At 43.3% G+C, this 24,490-nt stretch overlaps 1 protein-coding gene across 2 annotated transcripts; it reads left to right on the top strand.

Moving 5' to 3' along the window:
* LOC110514890 (lamin-A) lies at window positions 1-24,443 on the top strand. 2 transcript variants are annotated; one of them, XM_090229083.1, is made up of 14 exons: window positions 1-835; window positions 2,795-3,183; window positions 18,102-18,258; window positions 18,709-18,834; window positions 19,113-19,286; window positions 19,507-19,632; window positions 19,820-20,040; window positions 20,185-20,274; window positions 20,308-20,554; window positions 20,767-20,874; window positions 21,065-21,184; window positions 21,390-21,446; window positions 21,775-21,978; window positions 22,222-24,443. In XM_090229083.1, the coding sequence occupies exons 2-14, from the start codon at window positions 2,831-2,833 to the stop codon at window positions 22,255-22,257; spliced, it is 2,019 nt and encodes a 672-aa protein (XP_090085209.1). In that variant the 5' UTR covers window positions 1-835; window positions 2,795-2,830; the 3' UTR covers window positions 22,258-24,443. The 2 variants fall into 2 exon arrangements, with proteins under 2 accessions (XP_090085209.1, XP_021449714.3); XM_021594039.3 differs by having other exon boundaries at window positions 20,185-20,554.
* Window positions 24,444-24,490: the final 47 nt, after the last annotated feature.

Genomic DNA, 24,490 nt, shown 5'->3' with positions numbered 1-24,490 from the left:
ACACCCCAGAATAACCATCCTCTCCTGACATTGGACTTGATTGGACCTGTTCTTTCATTAACTCCACCCCGAGGCAATAAATACAAGATCCATCTTCCAGCAGAGATGATAAAGTGACCTGGGAGCTTGAAGATGACCCATGGGAATTACTGTATTGGTGTACTGTGCTGTACCCTTCATTGGAAATATAGGAGTAACACAGACTTTTCTTTGGGATTTTTGGTCTTTAGATTTTTTTTAAATGGTGCAAGCGCAATCTTTTTTTGTGAGCTGACAGTAAGGTGATGATTTGCAATTACAGACTAATTTGTACAGCTCCGTACAGTTAAAGAATGGATCAGGGCGGATTTTCCATCCAACCATTTTTCTCTGTCTGTTTGCACTTGAAAGTGGAGCTTTCACTGACAGGCCACACGTGCAAGCAGTTGGGATCACTGTGTCTGTGAGCCCACTGTGAATGAAAGAGAAAGGAAAAGAGAGTAAGATCGAGACACCAGGGAGCTGAGTAGTTGGTGTGCTGTGTGTGGGCTCTGTCTGTACTAGTCCAGCCTGGCTCCTCCCTGTCCCTACCTCTCCCTCCTTCCTGCTGTCTTTCTCTCTTCAGCGATACATGTGCAGGGAGAGACTGTGACGCAGCCATTCCAGAGCGTGAGCCAAAGGCACACAGACAGCACTGATCCTCCTCCCTATACTCCACAGGGGCACCCCAGACCCAGAGAAGAACACCTATCTACAACACACAGCGGCAGCTGAACTTCCAGAGAGGTCCGGCTGTGCAGACACACGCACTGCTCCACCAGGAGGCTTCCACTCACAACCTCACACTCTCACTAAGGTAAGATAAAGACGTTTTGGCTCTGGTTGCACTTTGACTGACTGTTGTGAATGTCAGCCCACACTAACAGAGATGTGAGAGTAGGTTCCTGCTTGTACTTTGATCTTGACGGCTACAGTGTACAGTTCAAATTTCATTTCATTCCAATTTCACTTTCGTTGTTGACCAGTTGAGGGCGTGGGATAACAACTCGGCTGTGACCTTTTAAAGTATATGTCATTCAGTGTAAGTTACTTTAATGTATGGTTATTGGGGAAAGTAATGTAGTAGTTACTCTTTCCAAAAGTACCTCGTTATCTATGGAAAGGGCTTGACACATACATTATATGGAGTGTTAACATGTTCACATTTATCAGTTACTTATTTATCATATGTACTGTTTTATTGCACAAGTAATGAAATAGATGTCATCTATCCGTTATTGAGTGATTCCTCACGAAACCCAGTCTAAAAAGACCATGATTATCACAAAATGTAATCCATACAATAGTCCTTTGGACGAAGGGTTGTTGACCCACACAGATTTTACAAAACATTAGGAACACCTGCTCTTTCCATGACAGACTGACCAGGTGACAGCTATGATCCCTTATTGATGTCACATGTTAAATCTTCAATCAGTGTAGTTGAAGGGGAGGAGACTAGTTAGAAGGATTTTTAAGCCTCGTGACAATTGAATGGGCAAGACAAAATATTTAAGTTCCTTTGAACAGGGTATGGTAGTAGGTGCCAGGCGCACCGGTTTTGAGTGTGTTAAACTGCAACGCTGCTGGGTTTTTCACGCTCAAGTTTTCTAAGTGTATCAAGAACGGCCCACCACCCAAAGGACATCCAGCTAACTTCACACAACTGTGGAAAGCATTGGAGTCGACATGGGCCTAGCATCCCTGTGGAACATTTAACACCTTGTAGAGCCCTGACGAATTGAGGCTGTTCTGAGGACAAAAGGGGTTGCAACTCAATATTAGGAAGGTGCTCCTAATGTTTGGTACATTCAGTGTGTATTTGAAATTTGTATCTAAAAGCATAATTGAGAAATAATCAAAGTTGGCATATTTATGACATTTTGGGCTTACCAAGGCCTCCTATAAGACCTCAGTGTTTCATCTGTAGATGCTACAAAGCAAAAATTGGTGGCACATGAAGCGTCACAGCTTGCTCTGTAGTATTTAGATTTCAATATTCTTTTTCTACATGAATTTATGGATATAGAAAATATATAAATGGCTAATTGTCAATATATTGTGAAAACATAAGATACTCAACTGGCATATCAAAGTTCCAGAGTGGAATCTCAGCTAGTTTTTTTGGGCTTTGAAAGCCTTTTATCCAGTACTTTCTGACAGTCATTTCACTGCTGCCTCTGCCCTTCTAAACATTGAGAAAGTGGTTCTTCATCTCCTAATCAGGGTATCCTGCTGTGTTTTATTTATGTAGTGAGTCAAGGCCGTGGTATAATGACTGAGGTTTAGGCAAGACGAATGTAAGTGGAGGGAGACAACCATTGGACAGATTTCTCAAAATGAATGACTCTGGCATAATTAGCAGGCTGTTAATACTTCACTCTGTCTCAACAAGCAGTTGGCCGACAAGGGAGATGATGCAGCTATTCTTTACTTGTATAATGTTTGTCCATTGTTTTGTATGCTTCTGTAGTTCTTGAATACATATTTTGTATATTATCGTAATTGCCTGTTCACTGTGCAGACGCCAGACGGTGGTCATTTGACTTGCTCAGGAGAGAGTCAAAGTTGCTTAACCACCCAAACAGCATTTTAATAAGGCTTATAATAGTGAGAGAGATGCATAGCTGTTACACGCCTAAGCCCCACCCCCCCACCTCCTTTACTATTTTCTATTTGGGCACATGTAAAGTCACATGGTGCCATCATTCTTTCGCTATACTTGTTCTAACATTTGCTCTATCTGATGTTAATGAATTAATCCTTCCCTCCACAGCCTGTCTCTCAGCCAACCACCTGAACCACTTACTGGATGTCCACTATGGAAACGGGTCAGAAACGAACCAGCCGCGGCGGAGCCACCACCCAGCTCACCCCAACTCGCATTTCCCGCCTGCAGGAGAAGGACGACCTGTGCAACCTCAACGACCGGCTGGCCGTCTACATCGACAAGGTGCGCTCGCTGGAGATAGAGAATGCTGGGCTGCGGATGCGCATCACTGAGTCCGACACCGAGATCAGCCGTGAGGTGACGGGCATGAAGGCGGCCTATGAAACGGAGCTTGCCGACGCCCGAAAGACCCTCGACTCGGTGGCCAAGGAGCGCGCCCGACTGCAGCTGGAGCTAGGAAAAGTCAAGGAGGAGTACAAGGAGCTCAAAGTCAGGTAGGACACATTGGGTTGACAGTGTTTCCTCTATAGGTCATTTCTTCGTAGGCAGCATGCAAAGGCTGCAAACACAAATGTTCAATTGAATTGAGGCCAAATGTTCTAGGTGGGGGGCAAGAGAGCTTGAGAAGATTGGGTGGCATGAGTATTATTAGGGGAAACGCTGGGATGGGGACAGAAAGGCAGGAGGTTTATGGGTAATCCTGTATCTGAATGTGGTGTCATAAAGTTAGTCTATTGCCATGCTCCCTGTTGTAAGTTTCTGACTGCAGGACATGTTGGGTTTTGGCCAAGGGACTAATTAATTTAGCCTGAATATGGAAGTGATTGTGCTTCAGCATGTAATCTCACTGACACAAATGTACCTGCTTACAACCTCCTACATGATAGGGAGGGGCATATTCAAACCAGAGTACGAGACACCATCTCATTTCATTACACATCATTTGTGGTGGTGTTATTTCCCTGTAGTGGCTCTGACTCATCAACCAGTGCAGGTCTGCTCTTACTCCAGTCCTTCACTACGGTCATTCTCAGTGAAGTAGATTTCCACTACTACAGCAGGTTTTGCTCTCTCTTCCAAACCATAAGCACACCAGCCCTGAAACCATTTTCACCCTGGAACCATTATCACCCTGGACTGGATACCTAGTATGCTGCCACATTTGTCAGAGCATTGATCAGATAAGCCTTTAGTAATAAATAATTGAATTTAACCCATTGCAACCTTTAATTCCAAGGCAGTTTGCCACTGAGGGTGTGAGTGCTAGTGCTTCTAATCCACATCTGGGTGATGCAACATCCATTTTACACCAGAATGCACACCACCTATTAGTTAAACTCTGACTTCTAAAATCCTTTAGACAGAGGTGTGGAGAGCGACATGCCAGACATTAGTTGAGTACATTCCTGGTGGTTTGCAGCAGGTTGGGTAGGAATACTGTATTCCCCCACAATGTCATTACTAAGGGCCCAGCCACGGGGCCACACCCCTGACAAACAGATCGCTCCTTTTTCGCTTGACTGTGTCATTACACTCGTAAGTTAACACTCCCATGATCCCATGCATGCAATGTGTTGTTACACAACACTTTTCAATCAAATCCTGTAAGCGGGTTTCCAGGTTAAGATAAAACATGCTTTAATCCAAACTCTGGTGTTGTAAGCATCATTCTCAAACTAACTGAGCAATCTGAACTGGCTGGGTAGGTTAGGCTTAGACCTTGGGGAGAATGTTAAAGGGATCTGTCTACCAGAGTTCAGTCGGTAAATGTGTCCACAGACAGAAAATGGCACAACTCTCTCCTACTAGCAGGCAACAGCCTGCAATGACTCCACAGGAATGTTTGAAAGTCTTGGCAAAGTGCAAATCGGTTTGGAGTGCGTCTGAGGAAATGAAAGACGGTTGAAAGAATTAGTTGTATTTACTCGTTATTTTACTCTTTTTACTTTGTTTCTTTAATGTACCCTTGTTTATGCATGGGGCTTCCCTCCGAAGGGAGTAGCAAACAGAGAATAGGAATATTTTCAACTGCAAGCACTGTCTTCAACAGCTTCTCATTGACATGCCTCAGTGAGTTTCAACACCGTGCAATTGCAATGTTGAAGCAACAGCGTCTGTACAGAGACGTGAGGGTGGAGTCTTGGTTGTTTTTGCTGGCTTAATGTTTCAATTCATGTTTGCAGTGTATTCGTCAAGACAAAATGTGCAGTATCTGGTGTGCCCAACGTTGCAGGTGAGGGTGTGGCTCTGCGGTGGGTTTGTGTATGAGTGCCGGCCTTGGTCAGGGTGTGGACTTATGGATCTTGACTTGAGGATGTTGAGTGAGTTAGGCGGTCTGAAGAAGTAGATGCATTTCAGAGAGTAGTGACTCTTAAAAACCAAATCTATTTGGTGAGTGAATGGAATTTTACAGTTCACTTCTCTTCTCTTTCCCATTGTGCCGTAAGGTCCCTAGCTGAGTGAAGAATAGCAACATCGCCTATAACTATATTGTTTTCCAAAGGAAACCAATCATTTGTTACACGCGTAGTGGAAATGTATCACTCAGGCCTGCGTGGGCAGGCTCGGTCTCTTACCCTGCAGCCGGAGTGTTTGCCAGTGTTTGGTTGCCATGGTAGCCAAGGAGTCTTGGCATTGGTGTGTGACAGGGTGGTGACTCAGAGGTTTTTCAGGGCCCTGGGATTGTGGAAAGGGAAGGGGCTGTGGCTGTGGCCTATCCTTAGGTCTGGACCTTTGCGGCAGTGCAGCTTTATTAATATTTAATATGTATCAGCTAGTTCCCTATCAACACCATGTTATTACCACTAGCTGGTGCCCTGTGAGGGCTTGCTAGAATAATGCAAGTAAATACAACTTTCTTATCATATATACATACATATTACTGTCCCAACAAATAAATACAAAGTGTGCATATTCCTTTCAACAATATTCTTAGTCATTCAAATATTATAATACCCCATTGCTGTAGGCCCTACAATATACAGTGCCAAGCCCTCTAGCCCTGTTTTGATGTGTGCTGCAACATATGTAACTGTCACTTACCCTGGCCTGTGACTGTACACACCTGTTCTTTGACATAGACATGTACACACACACACCTGTTCATAGACATGCCATTGGGCCACGCCACACAGTCGTTCGTCTTTGTGTCGCAACAGACCCATGCAACTCCCCTGAGGGCAGACCGCCGCCATTGGGCTACTAGGATGTAAACTGCTCGTCTACAACCCAGTCTAGCTTGTAAATTATTTGCTGGGGGGGGGGGTAAAAACGAACCTTGTTTGGCTAAAGCATGTTCCACTGTTTGGATAGTGTAAGAATCCCTATGCTAGAACACAATCGGGCTAGCCTAAAATATTGACTGCTCAACTAAGACGCTGCAATATGATTTGCTGAGCTACAACATAAGCCCCAAGGCTTGGCCCACACTCCCACATTCGTCAAGGTCTAGTCATCCACTGTGGATTCTCCTCCTCTAGAATATAAGAGGGGCGGCGGACGCTAGTCTCGTGCCACAGTGCCTTCCATCTGTGCCAGTGGCTGTGAAACAGGAGCATGTGTGGGGGAACCTGCTGCTGGTCGTCATTGGCAGAACAACCCCCTGTCACCCCTCCAGACGATGAATAGACGTCTGGATGAATAGACTGCTTTGTGTTGACAATATACAGGGAGACCCATGCCGACTCTGCAGATACGGTGTTCTCTCTAGATCTTATTGTCGGTTCACCTATTTGAAAAAATGCCACTTTAAATTCTGTCCAGTTTACAATGTGAATTATATTGTTAAAACCTTTTGCTTTTTGACTTTTTCTTCACTCCCTGGAAGTAAAGATGGTTCACTAATCTATTGCAGACTGTAAAGCAATTAACTGATTTTGTCAAGATTTGTAGGCATTCATGATCAAAGGTGGCGGAATAGGTTATACAATTGAGGGATTTGAAAAGTCAATAGCCGTGCCCATTTCCGTATATCCTGACTCCTTTCCAAGGTTGCTGTGTGCCACACCTGTTGACACTGAGTAACAGAACAGATGGCTAAGGGTGGGACAGGACAATAGATATTTTGATAAGATCTTCTGACACACGCAGGCCTATGATGTTTTGTCTGTTTATTGAGGGTACGGTATGCAGGGTAAATGTTCATTAGAATTAATATGGTTACAGTGTGAAGTGTTCCAACATATTTCCTTGTCATTTCATGCCGATGACATGAATGATGGAAATCTGATGTGAAGTCGTTTTGCGTTGGAGTGGCTGCCATGCCAACTTGTAGCACTTTGGGGCTATCAGAGAACACGGCAGGAAGTACACTTATCATATAGCACAAACACATTTCCTTCATTAAGAAAGTTCCTTTCTTTTCTGCGCTCGCTCACACACAGCATATGTTTTACTATCTTTGTGGGGACCTAAAATAGATTTCCATTCAAAGTCCTATTTTCTCTAAACCTAACCTTAACCCGCAACCCTAAACCTAACCCATAAACTTCAAATAGCCTTTGTCCTGGCGGGGAGAATTTTCCTTGTTTTGGGGATTTACAGTACCCACAAGGATAGTAATTACAAGGAGGCTACCAAGGCAGCCCAAATATTTTCTAAACACAGTTTGGTTTCCACTAGTAACCAAGGACTATACTGCTACTTTTAGCTCAGGGAAACTCTAAACAATTATTTGACGTGTAATGAATGCACTCTACTTCCATTTAATCATGTGAATGTTCTGCCTGGCCGACACACAGCCGGACAACAGGAGGAACCCATTGAAGTCCGAAGTGTTTGAATGAAGTCAATCTGTCCTAAACTGGACAAGAGCAAACATGGTCTCCCCGCCAATGAACGATGATGTACCGGCGCTGTTCAAATACGCAGAGCGAGTGTTATAGCGAAGTTGTTTGTCTTCGTGAACAACCAGTACTCTTTGTTTTCATGTCGTTGATTATCATTGAGAGCATTTGAGTGTTTACTGTGTCATTAGTAGTTAGTTCAGCAGCTCGTTTTTTCACCAGTAATGCATAGGGAGCTTGAAGGCTGACTGTTCCAATGGATGCGGTTATACAACATGAAAGGTTGTTAATAGTAAGTCTGTTATGAAGGTTCTACAATTGATGGCTATTTTCATACATTGTTTTGTCTTTCAACTTAGTGTCCCCTAGGCTCTAGGGCTCTCCATAGGCGTGAGTGGGGCTAGTGGGAGTATACCTAGCCTAGTCGCGTGGCTACTCGCTCCACTAGCCCTAACAAAGTACATGGCAATGGAAAACAGATGTGCTAAGACTGTGAATGTGATGTCTGCTAAAAAGAGCTCTCTTTGTTGGGCTAAATGGAGTTTTTAGAATTAAAGAGGAGTGTTTGGCCTTTTCAGTAGACCAGTGCTGTGTTCGGGGAAGACATTGGTGGGCTGGAATGAGTGTATGAGAGTTTCCATGGCACTTTGATTCTTTTCAAGACCCAGCCAAGCTGAATGAGTCATCCGCTCGCTAACAAGGTAAATCACTTTAAGATACTGGGCCTCTGCACACATGCTCACACCACACAAACACACATCATACTTAGTTGCACACATTGCATGTACACAAATGCAAATTAAAACACACACAGAAACGCACATCTCAAAAGTAAGTTACACTCAACACACTGGGATGTTCCCATTTGGTAGTGGATGAGGTGTGTGCGACCCCAAATGTTCTAATCTGATCAGTAATGTGGATTACCACAACTCTGAATGCTCAAAGTACATTTGAAATGATCAATATGTCTGAAGCGTTTTCGTTTCATTCAACAGAGTTTGATGTTTGCATGGAGCATTTTGAACATTCAGGAATACCTCCAGATGTTTAGCATTTTGTGTCACTAACCATCACTCTTCTTTACTGGCGCCTATACAATCCAAGCTTTAAAAGGATTATTGTGATGTTTAACCAGATGCAGGCCAATGTTGACCGATGCACTGTTATAGACTACTCCTCAATGCAAGTGCTCACTTAGGGATATGTTTACGGACGTTTACATACCGTAGAGCAGAAAGGAACTAATCTTTACCTATTAAAGTTGGATTATGTAACTTTTTTTGGTCGACCTGACCAAATTCACATAGAAATGTGGGTTATAGATCTGTCATTTTCATTGAAAGCAAGTCTAAGAAGTGATAGATCTGTTCTATGTGCATATTTCTATGCTCCCTGTTAAGTTTAGTTTTTGAATCTTTTACTTTTCAGGTTTGTACACCAGATTCAGACAGCTGAAAATACAATATTTTTGTTTATAGAAAATATATTTCACAGCGGTTTAGATGGACAATGATTCTCTACACTATACTTGCTTGTTTTGTCACAAACTGAAATTTGGCAAACTATTAGAATTTTAGCAACCAGGAATGTTAAAGCTAACACTGCTCCTCCTCAGGCGCCACACAGTCTGCTGTATTAGTTCCATAATGCTAACGTTAGCACCACTCCCCGTCTATTCACATGGCACCACAGCAGAGCTTTCATTGTAACTCAATGCAGCTGCATGGGGTAATAGGCCTCAGATCAGTTAAGCTCTGATTCTGTTCAGTGGCATTTCCAGAACATTTTGAATGGAGTGGCCAAGGTTGGACACAGACCCAGTTTAGGGGGACCATACCATTTTGAACCTGAATATTTTTTTTACATGTAAAAAATAATAATAATAATTATGATAGCGAACAGCGCCCCTCTGTCTCATTATCTGTAACCCATGTATCTGATGCTGTCTGGACATGTCATACTCTTTTTGGCAGAGGGGTGCTGTTTCCCGTGATATGCTCGGTGTGTGTCATATCAATATATTCAGAGAAGACCTATCAGATCTCAGAATTTCTGGGGGGGGGCAATTGGGGTGGCCAACCAGATTTCAGGGGGGGGGTGGGGGGGTGCACACTGCTGGCTCTGTTTGCTCTGTCAAAACCGGTTACACACTTTTTGTTGTTCATCTACATGGAGCATAGAGTTCTACCTACTGAAACTTGACTGAAACACGTGACACAGACTACATGTTTTTAAAAGACCTTTAGAGGTGTAAGAATTGATAAACATAGCTACATCATTTTCTGTGTACGTAACACTCCTGACAGTTGAAGAATTCTAAAACGAGTGGTAAAAAAACAAACTGGCTAACCTGTGTCCTCTAGTAATCTACCTTATCAGGGCGAGATAATCAAACAACAATAGCTAACATGCTGAATGAAAGGGCAGCAGGCTTCTGACTCATGTCATGGTGAATCACTAATTAATCATAAAAAGTGGAACCAGGCCTGTGTCACTTACACACAGAGCCAGTGCTACAAAGAAGGCCTTATCTGTGGGAGAGATGCTTTCTTTTCCTCATTGCTGGCCATGTGTTTGAATTGGGATATTATGGGAGGCACAAGCAGGGACATGTTCAATGGACATGACAAGGGGGAAAAAAACATTTTGAAATGGGGGGGGGGTATTTTTCTGTTTCTAAACATTTTGTACCTACTGAGCACGACCCATGTGTAGGATGTTTATGTGACACGAAATGGCCTCCTCTCCATATCCCCCCTCTCGCTGCTTGTCTATTTGAAACACAAAGGAAGATAGCAGTCTTGAGCACCATGATGTTGGTGGTGAAATACTAGGAATTCTTTTCCCATCTGCACCATATGGAGATGGTGAGTGGGTGGCTTCTGGCTATGGCTGGGTTGTTTTCCCCTTGTGAATTATCTCTCTTTCTCACACACACACACACACGGAATGAAAACAATCCCTTCCAGTGTGTTTTTGATCCCAGAAGAGACCTGATCATGTGCCAGCCTGTACTTTCTATTTTGTATTATTTTTATTTGAATGTCAGATCTCCATGTTCTCTTAACAGTGCTTCTAAATGATGTGCACATAAACAAACTTTTTAGTTGAAAGAATACCATGACATACTTAAGCATTTAGTTGAATCAATACAGAAGTAACAGTTGAACCAATCCATGGTCTGAATACTGAACTTTAAATGCGAAACGTACATTTTTCATTTTAATCAATGCTGTTTTCAGAGTTCTCATGAAACTCTGACACATTCTATAGTCTGGCTGTTGGTCTTGGAAAAACTCTCTACTGCTATTTATGGACCTTGTTTGCACTAAGACCCCATTATTCAACAGCCTTCATTTTCCCCCTCTGTGTTCTCTGTATCATAAACTTACCACTTTGGGATTGGGAAAATGGGATTGGAAAGGATAGCTATTAATAGAGATGGGAGCCCAAAGATGGGCTTTAGGGACGGAGGACCCCCCCGGTAATTTCCAACTTCCAAGGAACCCCACCCACACGTGTTCACACATGTCAGCCAGACGGGCGGGGTTTCGCTCCTTAGTAGCTCACCGTAACAGATCAATCAACAATTACAACTCTGTGGAGTGGAAGACTGTAGTAACACCGGAGGGGGTGATTACGTTCTCATTCCTAACAGACCCCCTAATAGCACAGAGAGGCCAGAGGGCTTTTTGCACTGCCTGATTGACTGTGCGACTCCATTGTGATTTGTCCTTTCCCATTCGTGGGGTGATTTAGCATTGACCGCTTCACTACGGTGCACTGATAGGGAAATGGCTGTGTTTACAAGGTGGGGGAACTGGGGAAAGTAATTTACTGTGCGTAAAAGAGTGAGAGTGGAGTGTTGGACTTGTAACCGAAATGTTGCAAGATCGAATCCCCGAGCTGACAAGGTAAAAATCTGTTGTTCTGCCCCTGAACAAGGCTGTTCCTAGGCCGTCATTGAAAATAAGAATTTGTTCTTTAGCTGACTTGCCTAGTTAAATAAAGGTAAAATAAAGAGTCAAAGTGGGTGTGGTAATATAGTGAGAGGACCAGAGGATGGGTGCACGCGCACACACAAACACACAGTATAGGAGCGTTCATAGCTGTCTATATTCATGCCGCTGTAGTAGTTATGTGTAAAAAGTCATTTGGATGTGAACTATATGTATCCCTGGTTAAAGTAAAGTGTCTAGTATTGTTAGTTTCCAATGAAGCGTCTACGTTTTTAAAATATGGTATCAGGTGCATACAATGAATGATCTGTTTAACATCAACTTCATGGGAAACAGCCTTTAAGACTTTGGGGGTATTCTGCATGATGCATCTGTCATGTTGTAGTAATTATAGGCTAGATTTTCCACCAGGAGCCTAGCAGGAAAGCTTTTCCAAATAGGCCTATAAAGGAAAATATGCTCAAAGTAAGCATTGGCAGTGAAAATTCTGTGTGTTTATCCATTCCATCCAAAATGTGGGGAAATGCCATACTTTAGGCCTGATGAGTAGGCCTCTGTTGTCATAGCAACGGCACAGCAAAACAGCCAGGATTGTGGGTTTTCCGTCGATTCCGTGTTTTTTTAAAAAAAAATTTAGGCGGGCTAGCTCAATTCTCGTCAATGACGGGGACAAAGATAGCAGTGAGTCAGTGGAGGCTGAACCAACACATTCCTCTGTTTTATAATTCCTCCCCTCACTCTCTCTTGCTCTCTCTCTCAAACACACACACACACACACACACACACACACACACACACACACACTCTCTCACCAAACTCTTTCGGGAGTAGCTCTGCTGCTCTCTATGTATACTGGAAAACATTTAGAGACAGAGCTTGTTGCCCTTTTTACAGTTGTGTGGGCTTTGATATAACACTGTTGTCACAACAACAATCTCTCGTAGACAAATTCTGGTGGACAGATGAAACGGCGTGGATCTGTCAAGGATCACATAATTATTTGATTACCAGCAGCAGTAGTTACTGGTTTTAGGTATTCATCGTTGATTACTTGGACGAATCAGGATTGGGTGAAGGCGGTGCTTAAACTGGTGCGGTCGCCTTTCAAGCCCATGTGCGGATGATAAATAGTTTCCACTAGATTCTACAGCTACAAAAGTCAAAATTGTCTGTAATTAAAAATAATCTAAACTAAAATGTGCATTTTGGCCATGAGAAACACTATGGAAATTAGAAGGGAGGGGTTTGGCCAAGAGTTTCCGAGGGAGGAGCTTTTGCTTCCTTTGCACAAAGGTAATCACATTTGTTAACGCCATTCCCTCCAGATGTTAGAAAGTAATTGACAGACTTACGAAAGACAATTTTACTTCTGGGTAACCGAGATGATCACAAAATGAATGTGCACAGGAGAAAGTCGGGCTGCAGTGTGTTCGAAGCATCATCGCTTATCTAAATCAGACTGTTAACTGTAGGCTTCCTTAACTCCTTTTCTTTACATGGTATCTAGATGCCTGGATCAATGGCCTATGAGTAATTGTGAAAATGGAACACATCACACCCTATATGCTATAAATACAGTTCACTGGTTTGGTTCTTTATCTCCTAAAATTCTGTTGTATAAACTGTCCACATCCAACACATGCTGTTTATCAAAACAGACTTCCATCCACACCGGTTTCTGAGGTGTGGTCCAAGTTTGCATGGATTCAAATGTAAACTTAACTCAAAGTTCATTTTGCTCTACAAATGTATTTAGTTTGCACACACACATTCTCGCCCATTCACGCTCAGGCATGATGTTCTGCCATGTCCTCCCATTGTTTACAGGGCATGCAATTCCATTAGGTTGACATCCTGGAGCAAACAAACGCATTGCAGGCTTACTGGCAGATCAACAATGCCATTCATTATCACCTATATCCTCAGCACTACAGCTGATGAACAAAGTTACTGACACACATCACATCCAATATTGCCATACTCAGGTCATTCACATTCTATGTCATCACAGCCAGGCCTCCTGTATTACTATGACCTATATCGTCTTCTTAAAGCTATTAGATTATTTTTTTTTATTTAACTAGGCAAGTCCGTTAAGAACAAATTCGTATTTATACTGACGGCCATAACCCGGACGATACTGGGCCAATTGTTCGCTGCACTATAGGACTCCCAATCACGGCCGGTTGTGATACAGCCTGGAATTGAACCAGAGTCTGTAGTGAAGCCTCTAGCGCTGAGATGCAGTGCCTTAGACCGCTGCTCCACTCTGGAGCGACCAGCCATTCACATTAGAGATCGACCGATTATGATTTTTCAACGCCGATACCGATTTATTGGAGGACCAAAAAAAGCCGATACTGATTAATCAGCTGATTTAAAAAAAAAAATGTTTTATTTTATTTATATGACAATTACAACAATACTCAATGAACACTTTTATTTTAGCTTAATATAATACAGAAATAAAATCTATTTAGTCTCAAATAAATAATGAAACATGCTCAATTTGGTTTAATTAATGCAAAAACTGTGTTGGAGAAGAAAGTAAAAGTGCAATATGTGCCATGTAAAAAAGCGAACATTTAAGTTCCTTGCTCAGAACGTGGTTCAATATTCCCAGTTCTTCAATATTCCCAGTAAAGAAATATTAGGTTGCAGGTTGCTCAGAACATGTGAAAGCTGGTGGTTCAATATTCCCAGTTCTTCAATATTCCCAGTAAAGAAATATTAGGTTGCAGGTATTATAGGAATTATGACGTGTTGACTATTTCTCTCTATACCATTTGTATTTCATATACCTTTGACTATTGGATGTTCTAATAGGCACTTTAGTATTGCCAGCCTAATCTCAGGAGTTGATAGGCTTGAAGTCATAAACAGCCCTGTGATCAAGCATTGCTAAGAGCTGCTGGCAAACACAGTAAAGTTTGAATGAATGCTTATGAGCCTGCTGCTGCCTACCACCACTCAGTCAGACTGCTCTATCAAATATCAAATCATAGACTTAATTATAATATAATAAACACAAATACGAGCCTTTAGTCATTAATATGGTCAAATCTGGAAACTATCATTTTGAAAACAAAACGTTTATTCTTTCAGTGAAATACGGATCGTTCTGTACTTTATCGAACGGGTGGCATCCATCTGTCTAAATATTCCTGTTACATTGCACAACCTTCAATGTTATGTCATAATTATGTAAAATTCTGACAAATTAGTTCGCAATGAGCCAAACTGTTGCATATACCGTGACTCTGCGTGCAATGAATGCAAGAGAAGTGACACAATTTTCCTAGTTATTATTGCCTGCTAACATGAATTTCTTTCAACTAAATATGCAGGTTTAAAAAATATATACTTGTGTATTGATTTTAAGAAAGGCAAAAGATGTTTATGGTTGGGTACATTGGTGGAACGATTGTGCTTTTTTTGCAAGTGCGCCTTTGTTAAATCATCACCCGTTTAGCGAAGTAGGCTGTGATTTGATGATAAATTAACAGGCACCGCATTGATTATATGCAACGCAGGACAAGCTAGTTAACCTAGTAATATAATCAAATATGTGTAGTTAAATATTGATTATGTTAAGATTGTTTTTTTAAAGATAATGCTAGCTAACAACTTACCTTGGCTCCTTGCTGTACTCGCGTATCAGGTGGTCAGCTTGCCAAGCAGTTTCCTCGTGGAATGCAATGTAATCGGCCATAATTGGCATCCAAAAATGTCGATTACCGATTGTTATGACAACTTATAATCGGCCGTGCTGATTAATCGGTCAACCTCTAATTCACATGAGATAATATCACATACATGCTTATTATTTACATTCTATATCACCATAGATTCAGTACCAGAGCTGATCCACATAGCCCATTTAGTCATAATAAGTGGCCCACCACCCACACACAAGCTACAGTTCTGGAGGTATTAATGTAGCCCCAGCACGAAATGTTTCCATGTCTTATTTAAACACTGAATGTCTGGATGTCTGAATGTCAAGTGCTTTACTGTTCCAACTCTGTGTGCATGCAGACACACTCATACCTCATAACACAGGACTATCAGCCCTACGTTGGGTTATTCTGGGTTCTCCTATGTCTATTATATTTGAATGACTATTATAAAATATTCCACACAAACAGCACCCTCCCAACCACTGGAACAGTGAGAACTTCATTAGAGGCACAGTTAAACGTAACAAATATTGTTGAACATAGTTGTAAAAATGACAACAGTACAATAACTGCTGTTTCATTTGCTCCCAGTCACTAAAGCTGTCCTTCTTGATTAGCTTGTTTTTGGTTGAGAGGTTGCTATTTAGTGGGACATGTCTTCACACTACCTTGTCTCATGCCCTCCAAGTACCTGGGCCTGTGTATGTGTGCGCGTCTGGGACATAAGAGCTAAGCCTAGCTAAAACAGTGACTCTTGTTGCAGTTCAGTGGAAATATTTCAGCACAGGAGCCGACCGGAAATAATTCCTTTCTTCTTAGCCCACTCTCCAGGAAAAAAAACAACCTTCCATCTCTCCCTGCCTGGCCGTGTCCGGCTACAGTACCAGCACATTCCTCACATGACTCCTTGTTCACATCCCACTGAGCTCTCCTGTGTGTCGCTGTCAGTCAGGCTTATCAGTACAAGCTGTTAGACTGATCCTCTCCATCCACACAGGTGGAAAATACGCTAATTATGACCCCGGTGTCTGTCAAAGTCTAATGAGTAGAGCCCAATCAAATCTAGACAGGAGTAGAGTTTCCTTAAGCCTCTACAAATCAAGGATACTGGTTGAATTAATTCAGATCAGACTAGGCAGTCCTACTGCCACATATATTGCTAAGCTAATTTTGATTTAAAAATGCAGACAATGTTTTTAATGGACCCTTATCTACAGACTAATGCCTCTGTACACTTTAATTGCTGGATCTTGTCCATTATCACTGTAATATCGTGTGGGTGTTTGTGTTCCTGTGCACGAAGGATGATGTGTTGGGTCTTTGTTTTTATGCAAGTGTGGGTGGCCGTGATGGTGCCGGTAAATACGGTTGGATGGCACCTATTAGTCCGTCAATCACTCACCCTGCTGAACAGGAGTGCTCTCTGGGCCTTTGTGAAATCTGAGATGGGACGAGGGCTACTCAGCGTGTGCCAGAGCATATTTCTACTCCATTGTAGACTGTGTGTTCTGGTGCGGGTGTAGGGCGTGTACATATGGTCCCGATTTTGTGTGTGTCTTTTTATTGAATTCATGCATACATTTGGAAGTAGAGAGGGTTGTTGTAGGCTGGCAGTGGCTGGGGGAGCATGAGGGCTGAGTGGTGGGTTAGTGGTCTGGAAGCCGTCTCCCAAGCAGATGGGCGTCATTAGTGACCATGAACATTGAACTGCAGCGGCCAAATGTAATAACGGGGAATCTATTTCCTGCTCGGCTTTCACTGAGCGCTAGCCAAACTGGTATGAAGCTCAAGCTACCACTTCCCCATCCTCTTCTGTTTGGCTATATAGTTTTTCCCGGTCCGCGTCCAAGTTTCAGTTTTTTTTTTACCTCTACTGCAAATTGATGGCTGCTTTAGAGGTCCGACACAAAAAACACGCAACTGCAAACAAATGTGAACGTTTTTGATTTAGGCCGTGGCTGCGGTCCGACTACTCCAGCGACTTGTGCTCGTTTTAATAAAGTTAGATCAAAGCTGAATCAATGTCTGCAAGATCACATAATGATAGTATTCAACATAACTGAATATAATAGCATAGTATAACGTTACTGTAAGGACAAAACACCACCGCAGTTTTCTCTCGTGGCCTAAACGTGAGCAATACACAAGCAGGCTATGCTACAGTTTAACACCATCTGCTCTCAAATCTGCTCACTGTTTATCATTCAAAACAACACTGTAGACAACTTCGTAACTCAAGATCTAATTGCATATCCCCTTGAAATGGGAGGGTAGCCTAGCGGTTAAGGGCATTGGGCCAGGTAACCGAAAGGTAGCTGGTTGAAATCCCTGAGCTGAATAGGTGAAAAATCTGTTGATGTGCCTTTGAGCAAGGCACTTAACCCTAAATGCTCCTGTAAATCACTCTGGACAAGAGTGTCTGCTAAATGACTCAAATGTAACTGATTGAGCTCATGGTTGGAATGCAGATGCTGCATGGGCGTTTCACCATTAACACTTATCAGAATTATCATGTGAAGGGAAGGAGACCACAAACATGTGTGAGTAAAGAAACGCATGCGCTGAAGCTTCAGGACTTTTTAGTCCAGGAAAAAGTTGGATCTGCAGCCAGTGTTTGATTTAACTGAGATTCCCTCAGGAGTGCCTATGTTGGCCTTAATTTAGAACACGGTGAGCTTGATTCAATTTTGTTCCTGTCAATGAATTTATTCAATATGATGGGAGTTCAGTTAAGGACAGCTCAAGTTATTCATGAGTCTTTCACAGGTAGTGAGTATGTTATCCCAGAATCGGAACCTATGTGGATAATGTTTGTCAATGGGAAGTTTATGTACAGAGGTTACTAAACAGTTTGACTTTTTTTTTGTAAGAGCCTAAATGCATAATAGCTTTAATGTTAATCATACTGCTTTAGACATAAGTTGCTCAAACACGGACCGTGTTAGTGAAACAGGAAACTGATGTATTTGCCTACCTGTCTGAACAGAAATGGGAAGAAGGAGTCGGACCTGGAGGCAGCTCTGGCCCGGCTGAGGGATCTAGAGGCTCTGTTGAACTCTAAAGATGCCTCTCTGTCCACCGCCCTGGGGGAGAAACGCTCTCTAGATGCTGAGGTCAGGGACCTGAAGGCCCAGCTAGCCAAGGTAAGAGACCAGGCCTAATGGATAGCGTTGACAACTCTGAAACCTACACATACTGTGTACTCTCTCCTCAGGTACAGGGTTCAAACTGCATATGATTGCTAAAAAAAATATACAAAATATCCAGTGTATATAAAGAAAAAATATTGACTTACTTTTAAAGAACTGTCAATTGTGAATATGACTTTTGGGGCTAGTGCTGGGTCAGGGTCAGTGCATCACCGTGGATCGTTCTCAATGAATAATATTCCTACGCCACCTTCTGGGCACATCGGTGAACTATAGTTTCACCCAGTCATGTATTGACATGTTACATGCAGCTCCTCTATTCCTCCTCGCCAAAGCAATTTTGATAACTAGACAGTTGATTTCAGATCAACAAATTAGTCACATTTGATCTAATCTAACAGAACCCCAAAGTTAAACATCAAACTTTAAACTCTGTCCCTTTAGCTGGAGACCGGTCTGAGCGACGCTAAGAAGCAGCTTCAGGATGAGATGCTGAGGAGAGTGGACGCTGAGAACCGCCTGCAGACCATCAAGGAGGAACTGCAGTTCCAGAAGAACATCTACGGAGAGGTGAGACACTCCCTCTTTTATCTCTCCTTTTCTCCCTTGACCCTTCACTCTCTCTTTTTACCTCAGACTTTATTTAGTCTCTTTTCCTTTTTTCCCTCTGATCTGCTCCTCATCTATCTCACTCTTTTTCTCTCCCTTCTTTTGTTTCCTCTTCTGTCCTCTTCACTAGCCTTGTAAACCAGACTGATGGAACCCCGAGATCAGTCTGTTTTATGAGGTTACTCCTTCACCCCCTCTTCCATAGCTCAAGTATGCCTGTACCATCTATCTCCCTGCAGGAGCTGAGGGAGTCCAAGCGCAGGCACGAGTCTCGCATGGTGGAGATTGACAGTGCAGGAACAAAGCAGGATTACGAGAGTAAGCTGGCCGAGGCCCTGATAGAGCTGAGAGCCCAGCACGAGGAGCAGGTCCGCATCTACAAGGAGGAGATCGAGAAGACCTACACCTCCAAGGTAGGGAGCACAACCCACGGGTCCACACTGCCAGCTCAAACGTGGACTAGAAGTAAATCAGTTCAAAACGGTAGTGTTATTTCATTTCACTAAGCTGTCCATCCAGTTGAAATCGGTAGTACTGTCCATGCATCATTCAATATCTTTTCACTGGCCCAGTGCCAAACTAGCACAGACACATACCGCATATGGTTTCGTTCTGACCCTGTGTGTGTCTCAGCTGGAGAACGCCCGTCACTCTGCAGACAGGAACAGTACCCTGGTGGGGGCGGCCCACGAGGAGCTGCAGCAGACTCGCGTGCGGATGGAGGGCATGTCCTCTCAGCTCAGCCAGCTGCAGAAACGGGTACGGCTGCACCCTGTCCACCTGTCAATCACAGAATCCTCTTACCGTGTATCTCCATACTGTGGAGCTCTGACAGCTGTAATCTTAGCTCTAGTGTTGGCTCTAATACAACGTATTAGCACAGTTCATCTCATCAAATATGGCCCTTTGATTGGTCTAACCCACGTATCAACCCTCTGTGTGTTAGCTGGCGGCGAGTGAGGCCAGGGTGCGTGAGCTGGAGGAGTCTCTGGCCCGGGAGCGGGACATGATGCGCCGGCGCCTGGAGGACAAGGAGAGGGAGATGGGGGACATGCGCATGCGGATGCAGCAACAGCTGGATGAATACCAGGAGCTGCTGGACATCAAACTGGCCCTGGACATGGAGATCAGCGCCTACCGTAAACTGCTGGAGGGAGAGGAGGAGAGGTGAGGAGACATGACAGATATGCACAATGCACATCATGTGTACACACACACTGAAAGCCACTCACAGACTGAACTAAATGAACTCATGTAACCTACACAACCTCACTAGATTAGTATCAACAATCTTATTCTCTGCCCCCCCAGACTGCGTCTGTCCCCCAGCCCTCCCCAAACCCGAGTCACCGTGTCCCGTACCACCGGCTCGGGCTCAGGACACACACTTACCACCCGTACCTCGGGCTCAGGACACACACTTACCACCCGTACCTCGGGCTCAGGACACAGCCACAGCGGTCGCATGATCCAGTCCACCAGTGGCAGCCGCAACTCCTCAGGCACGGCCAGCGCCAAGAAGAGGCGTCTCAATGACAACGACAGTGAGACCTCCAGCCTGGCGGGGGGTGCCGTGACGCGTACACGCATCGCCCAGCAGGCCTCCGCGAGCGGCCGCGTCACCGTGGACGAGGTGGACCTGGAGGGGAAGTTTGTCCGCCTCAGCAACAAGGCCAACGAGGTATGAAGTTCATCTGTCAGCTTGACATACAATGGGTGCTTTCTGCTACGATGCGTCGCAGGCTTTCTGTTATGATCAAATGCACAGGTTTTGTAAGGAAGCTACTGTCGTAAAAACACCATGTTGGGTGATGTTGTAAAAGGACAATATCTCTTTTCTACTTAGTGATTTTAGTTGGCTGAAACAGACGATGCTTATCTGTTTTCCTTCAGGACCAGCTCCTGGGCCACTGGCAGGTGAAGAGACAGGTGGGCAGCAGCACTCCCATTGTCTACAAGTTCCCCCCCAAGTTCAACCTCAAGGCAGGACAGACTGTCACAGTGAGTAAAACCTTCGTCATGTCTGCACTGTCATCAACTATGTTTGTGTTCAGTTTTTAGTCACCATGTTGAGAGAAGTGTGTATTCTAACAGTGATCAGCATGTTTGTCACAATGTGGGCCACTGTGTAAAGTATCTATAGTATGTGATCAGGTTATAACAGACAGTCCTGTACCTCTTCCCTCTGTAGATTTGGGCTTCAGGAGCAGGTGGCACCCACAACCCCCCCTCAGACCTGGTGTGGAAGACCCAGAACTCATGGGGCAGCGGAGACCTGTTCCAAACCACCCTGATCAGCGCCAATGGGGAGGTGAGGCACACACACACACACACACACACACACGCGTCACATGTTTGTAGTTGTACCTTCCCATTGTCCCTTTGACTGTTCAGTTTTGCTCTTGGCAACATCATCCCACTTCCTACATATTTGAATGCATGTGAGATTAGGTAAATTACCTTACTCACGGCATAGCCGGTTGACAAATGGACTGTTCTGCGCCTCTTTCCCACAGGAAATGGCACAGAGGAAGGTTACACGCACCCTGTTCCAGGAAGATGATGACGATGACGTGAGTCTCACTGTTTATGAAAGCCGCAGGCTCAGGATAAATAAAGTACTCATAATATACTTGCACTGTGAGGAAGGCTATTGAGCCAAAATGTTGTTCATGATCCCCTGTTTCAGATGAAAATATGTTAATGCAGAGTACTTATTTAGTCACCGAACAAGGCCAGGGGTGTGCGACACTTAAAACCTTCTCTAAAGGGACAAGAAAAATGGAAAGACTTTTATTTAACTTCACTTGGTCCCAGAGCTCAAAACTTGTAGGAGCCACAGTGGCTACAGTTGGTATTTACCAGTAATGTTGGAACCTTCTGTTCTGTCTCCCTCTGCAGGGCAACCACAGTGCGTGCGGTGTGGACAGTGAGTACAACCTGCGGAGCCGCACGGTGGTCTGTGGCTCGTGTGGCCAGCCGTCTGATAAGAGCTGTGCCACCTCAGGGGTGTCCAGCGGCTCCTGCTCCGTCAGCAGTGGAGGAGGTCTGCCTGAGGGCCTGATGTCTCCTCTCTTCATAATGGGCAGCAACTCACCCAGACAGGTACTGTAGGACTCCATCTTTTTGATCATGTATCATGTATATCGTTTTAACACACATTTTAAGACCCTTAACACACACTCTTTCTGTGTCAAAGCACAAACACCCCTCATTCTCTGACTCTGAATCATGCACACAGCAACACTTATCCCAGTTTTCCTGTTTCTCCTGCTGTTATGACAACATCCCCTTCCCGGCTCCTTCACTTCCTCTAACCCCCCCTATGTCACTTCCTGTCTTTCTCAGGGAGGTCCCAGACCGGAGAACTGCTCCATCATGTAAAGCCAGACAGGCACCACCTTACCTAAGACATCAACCTCCCACACATGGATGGGAGATACTTTCTTACTCTTTATTTGCTTTGTTTCATATATGATCCGTCTTATTTTGTATGCCATAATCGGCAGGTTAGATTGACTTTGGTGTTTGGCGAAGGGCTTAGGAGCTGCCTATTCACTTCAGATATATGAGCTTGTATATTCTAGGTATATTGCATGTGGACTGGGCAGATACTTCCACTGTCTTGGGCCATATCTAGGGAGAGAGGACCAGAAAGCACCTTTACCATTACAGTGGACTTTGATCCATAGTGGGCTTTCACGTCTCATGTCTAAGCTGTCAACCGTAAACACGCACAGCCGCAAATCCTGCTATGAATCTGTGGACATGAGGGCTGGAATCAGGGTTCTCTGCCCTGGTATTCCACATACACTACCATAGAATGTCCTAAATGTCACTAAATAGAGATGGAGTTAACCCCCTCTGACTCCTGGAGGATTATGGGGGTTTGTATTAGACTGAGCGATGGGATTGGTCATTCTAAAGCCATAGTTACAAAGAGGAGCTCAAACTTGACACTGTCATCAAGGTGTTTATATTTCTGAACACAAGACAGTAGTTTTTTGTGGAATGACATGTAAATTATTACTCATGAATCAGTCAGACTACTATGGTGATATGGATATAGGTTCCAAATTGTGACTTGTTTTCTCAGGCTTGAAAGAGGTATGTAGTTGTTAAAGAAAGGATACCAAAACGAGATGAGCACACAGATATGGGGAAGACAAAGTAGTACTGTATTGTAAGGTCTTGACATGACTGACCTCTAGAAATAGTTTCCTCTTAGAGGATTACCTCTAACGTTGTCTGACTTGACCTCTGACCTCACCTTTTGTCTTGTATGAAAAAACAACAGTTACTGTAGGGCAACTCATCAGATCTAGACACACATATGATTTCTTTGCCAGATGGATTATAGTAATGTTACTGTAACATTCTATTATGGTTTTGCATTTTTAGGGTTGAGGGAATGTGGCAGCTTGAGAAATAGATGTTCTGGTTTGTCAGACTCTAAAGACAGAACTTGTCTGAGTTGGAAGTGTGTTGATTTAAATGAAAGTACAATGCTTACCTTCTCAGGACAGCATTGCAACAATGTGTACATTCTGTACCTTTTGTATCAGGTGTAGTGTCAGAAAGAATGGGTACAGATAGTTAAAGATAGTAAGCATGAGCCTGAATGGCCCATAGGGGTAGTTGGACTATATGGTATTATCTGGCCAAAAGTTTACTTTATTAATGAACTACACAGTATGTTGGTGCCATATTTTCAGTGTAATCAATTACTGTGTTTACATTTAAATGGTGCATAAGAACTCGCTTTGACAAGGTCAGAAAGAGTATTTACTTGAGAAGGAAACCTAAATGAGACTTAACATCAATTCCTCATGATATGATGCCAATCCTCTGTATTCTTGTATTGTAGTCTTGAGACTATTGTCCTCTCTCCCACTAAAGGATTATAATGGCTGTGTTTTTCTGAGCTTAGTGGCTTTGCTTTTGGGTATTTTTTGGGGGGGTGGGGGGGGCTTCTTATTTCTTTACAACTATGTCAAAAATGAGCTATAATCATCTACAAAGCTTTATCCACTTCATATTAGAGGCATGTACTAGTCTGGCAGCCTTTTTTATAGAATGTATAAGCAGTAAAGATTTTCTGAGAATACTTGATAGTTTTTGCAACATTGTGTTTTTTTTGTACTTCATACACATTTCTATCACTACCAAATAGGAGAAAAGGTGCTTATTCTCACTGTTAACCGAAAAACCTTAGAGAAGCTCAAACTGTCCAAGTAAAAAATGATTATTTCTTTTCTCATCATGTCTCAAGTGCCTTATTGATACCGGCTAGTGATCATTGAAAATTGTATTCTTTTTGCACTATGAAGTGTCAATTCCAAAGATATGCGTTATTGTCTTTAAAGACAATGGAAATGATAGATTTACAGAGTATGTTGGCTATACTTGCATATTTGTACGGAAATTGTCCTGGTACATAATGCTCAATTGAATTTGTAAGAAATGATTATGCCTAATATGGAAAATCCATGCAATCCAGGTAGAATGTAGTAGTGATTTACAATGTTTTGCCTTTTATGTTCGAGACCAGTAAACTTATTTTCCCAACACATGCTGTCTTGTGGTTGACTTCTTAATAAAATTGTATCCGTGGATT

The sequence above is a fragment of the Oncorhynchus mykiss genome, chromosome 3 (assembly GCF_057628025.1).
Source record: "Oncorhynchus mykiss isolate SJ-2025 chromosome 3, ASM5762802v1, whole genome shotgun sequence".
NCBI lineage: Eukaryota > Metazoa > Chordata > Actinopteri > Salmoniformes > Salmonidae > Oncorhynchus > Oncorhynchus mykiss.
The sequence above is the reverse complement of the archived record's forward strand: the minus strand, read 5'-3'. Positions and strand labels throughout refer to the sequence as shown.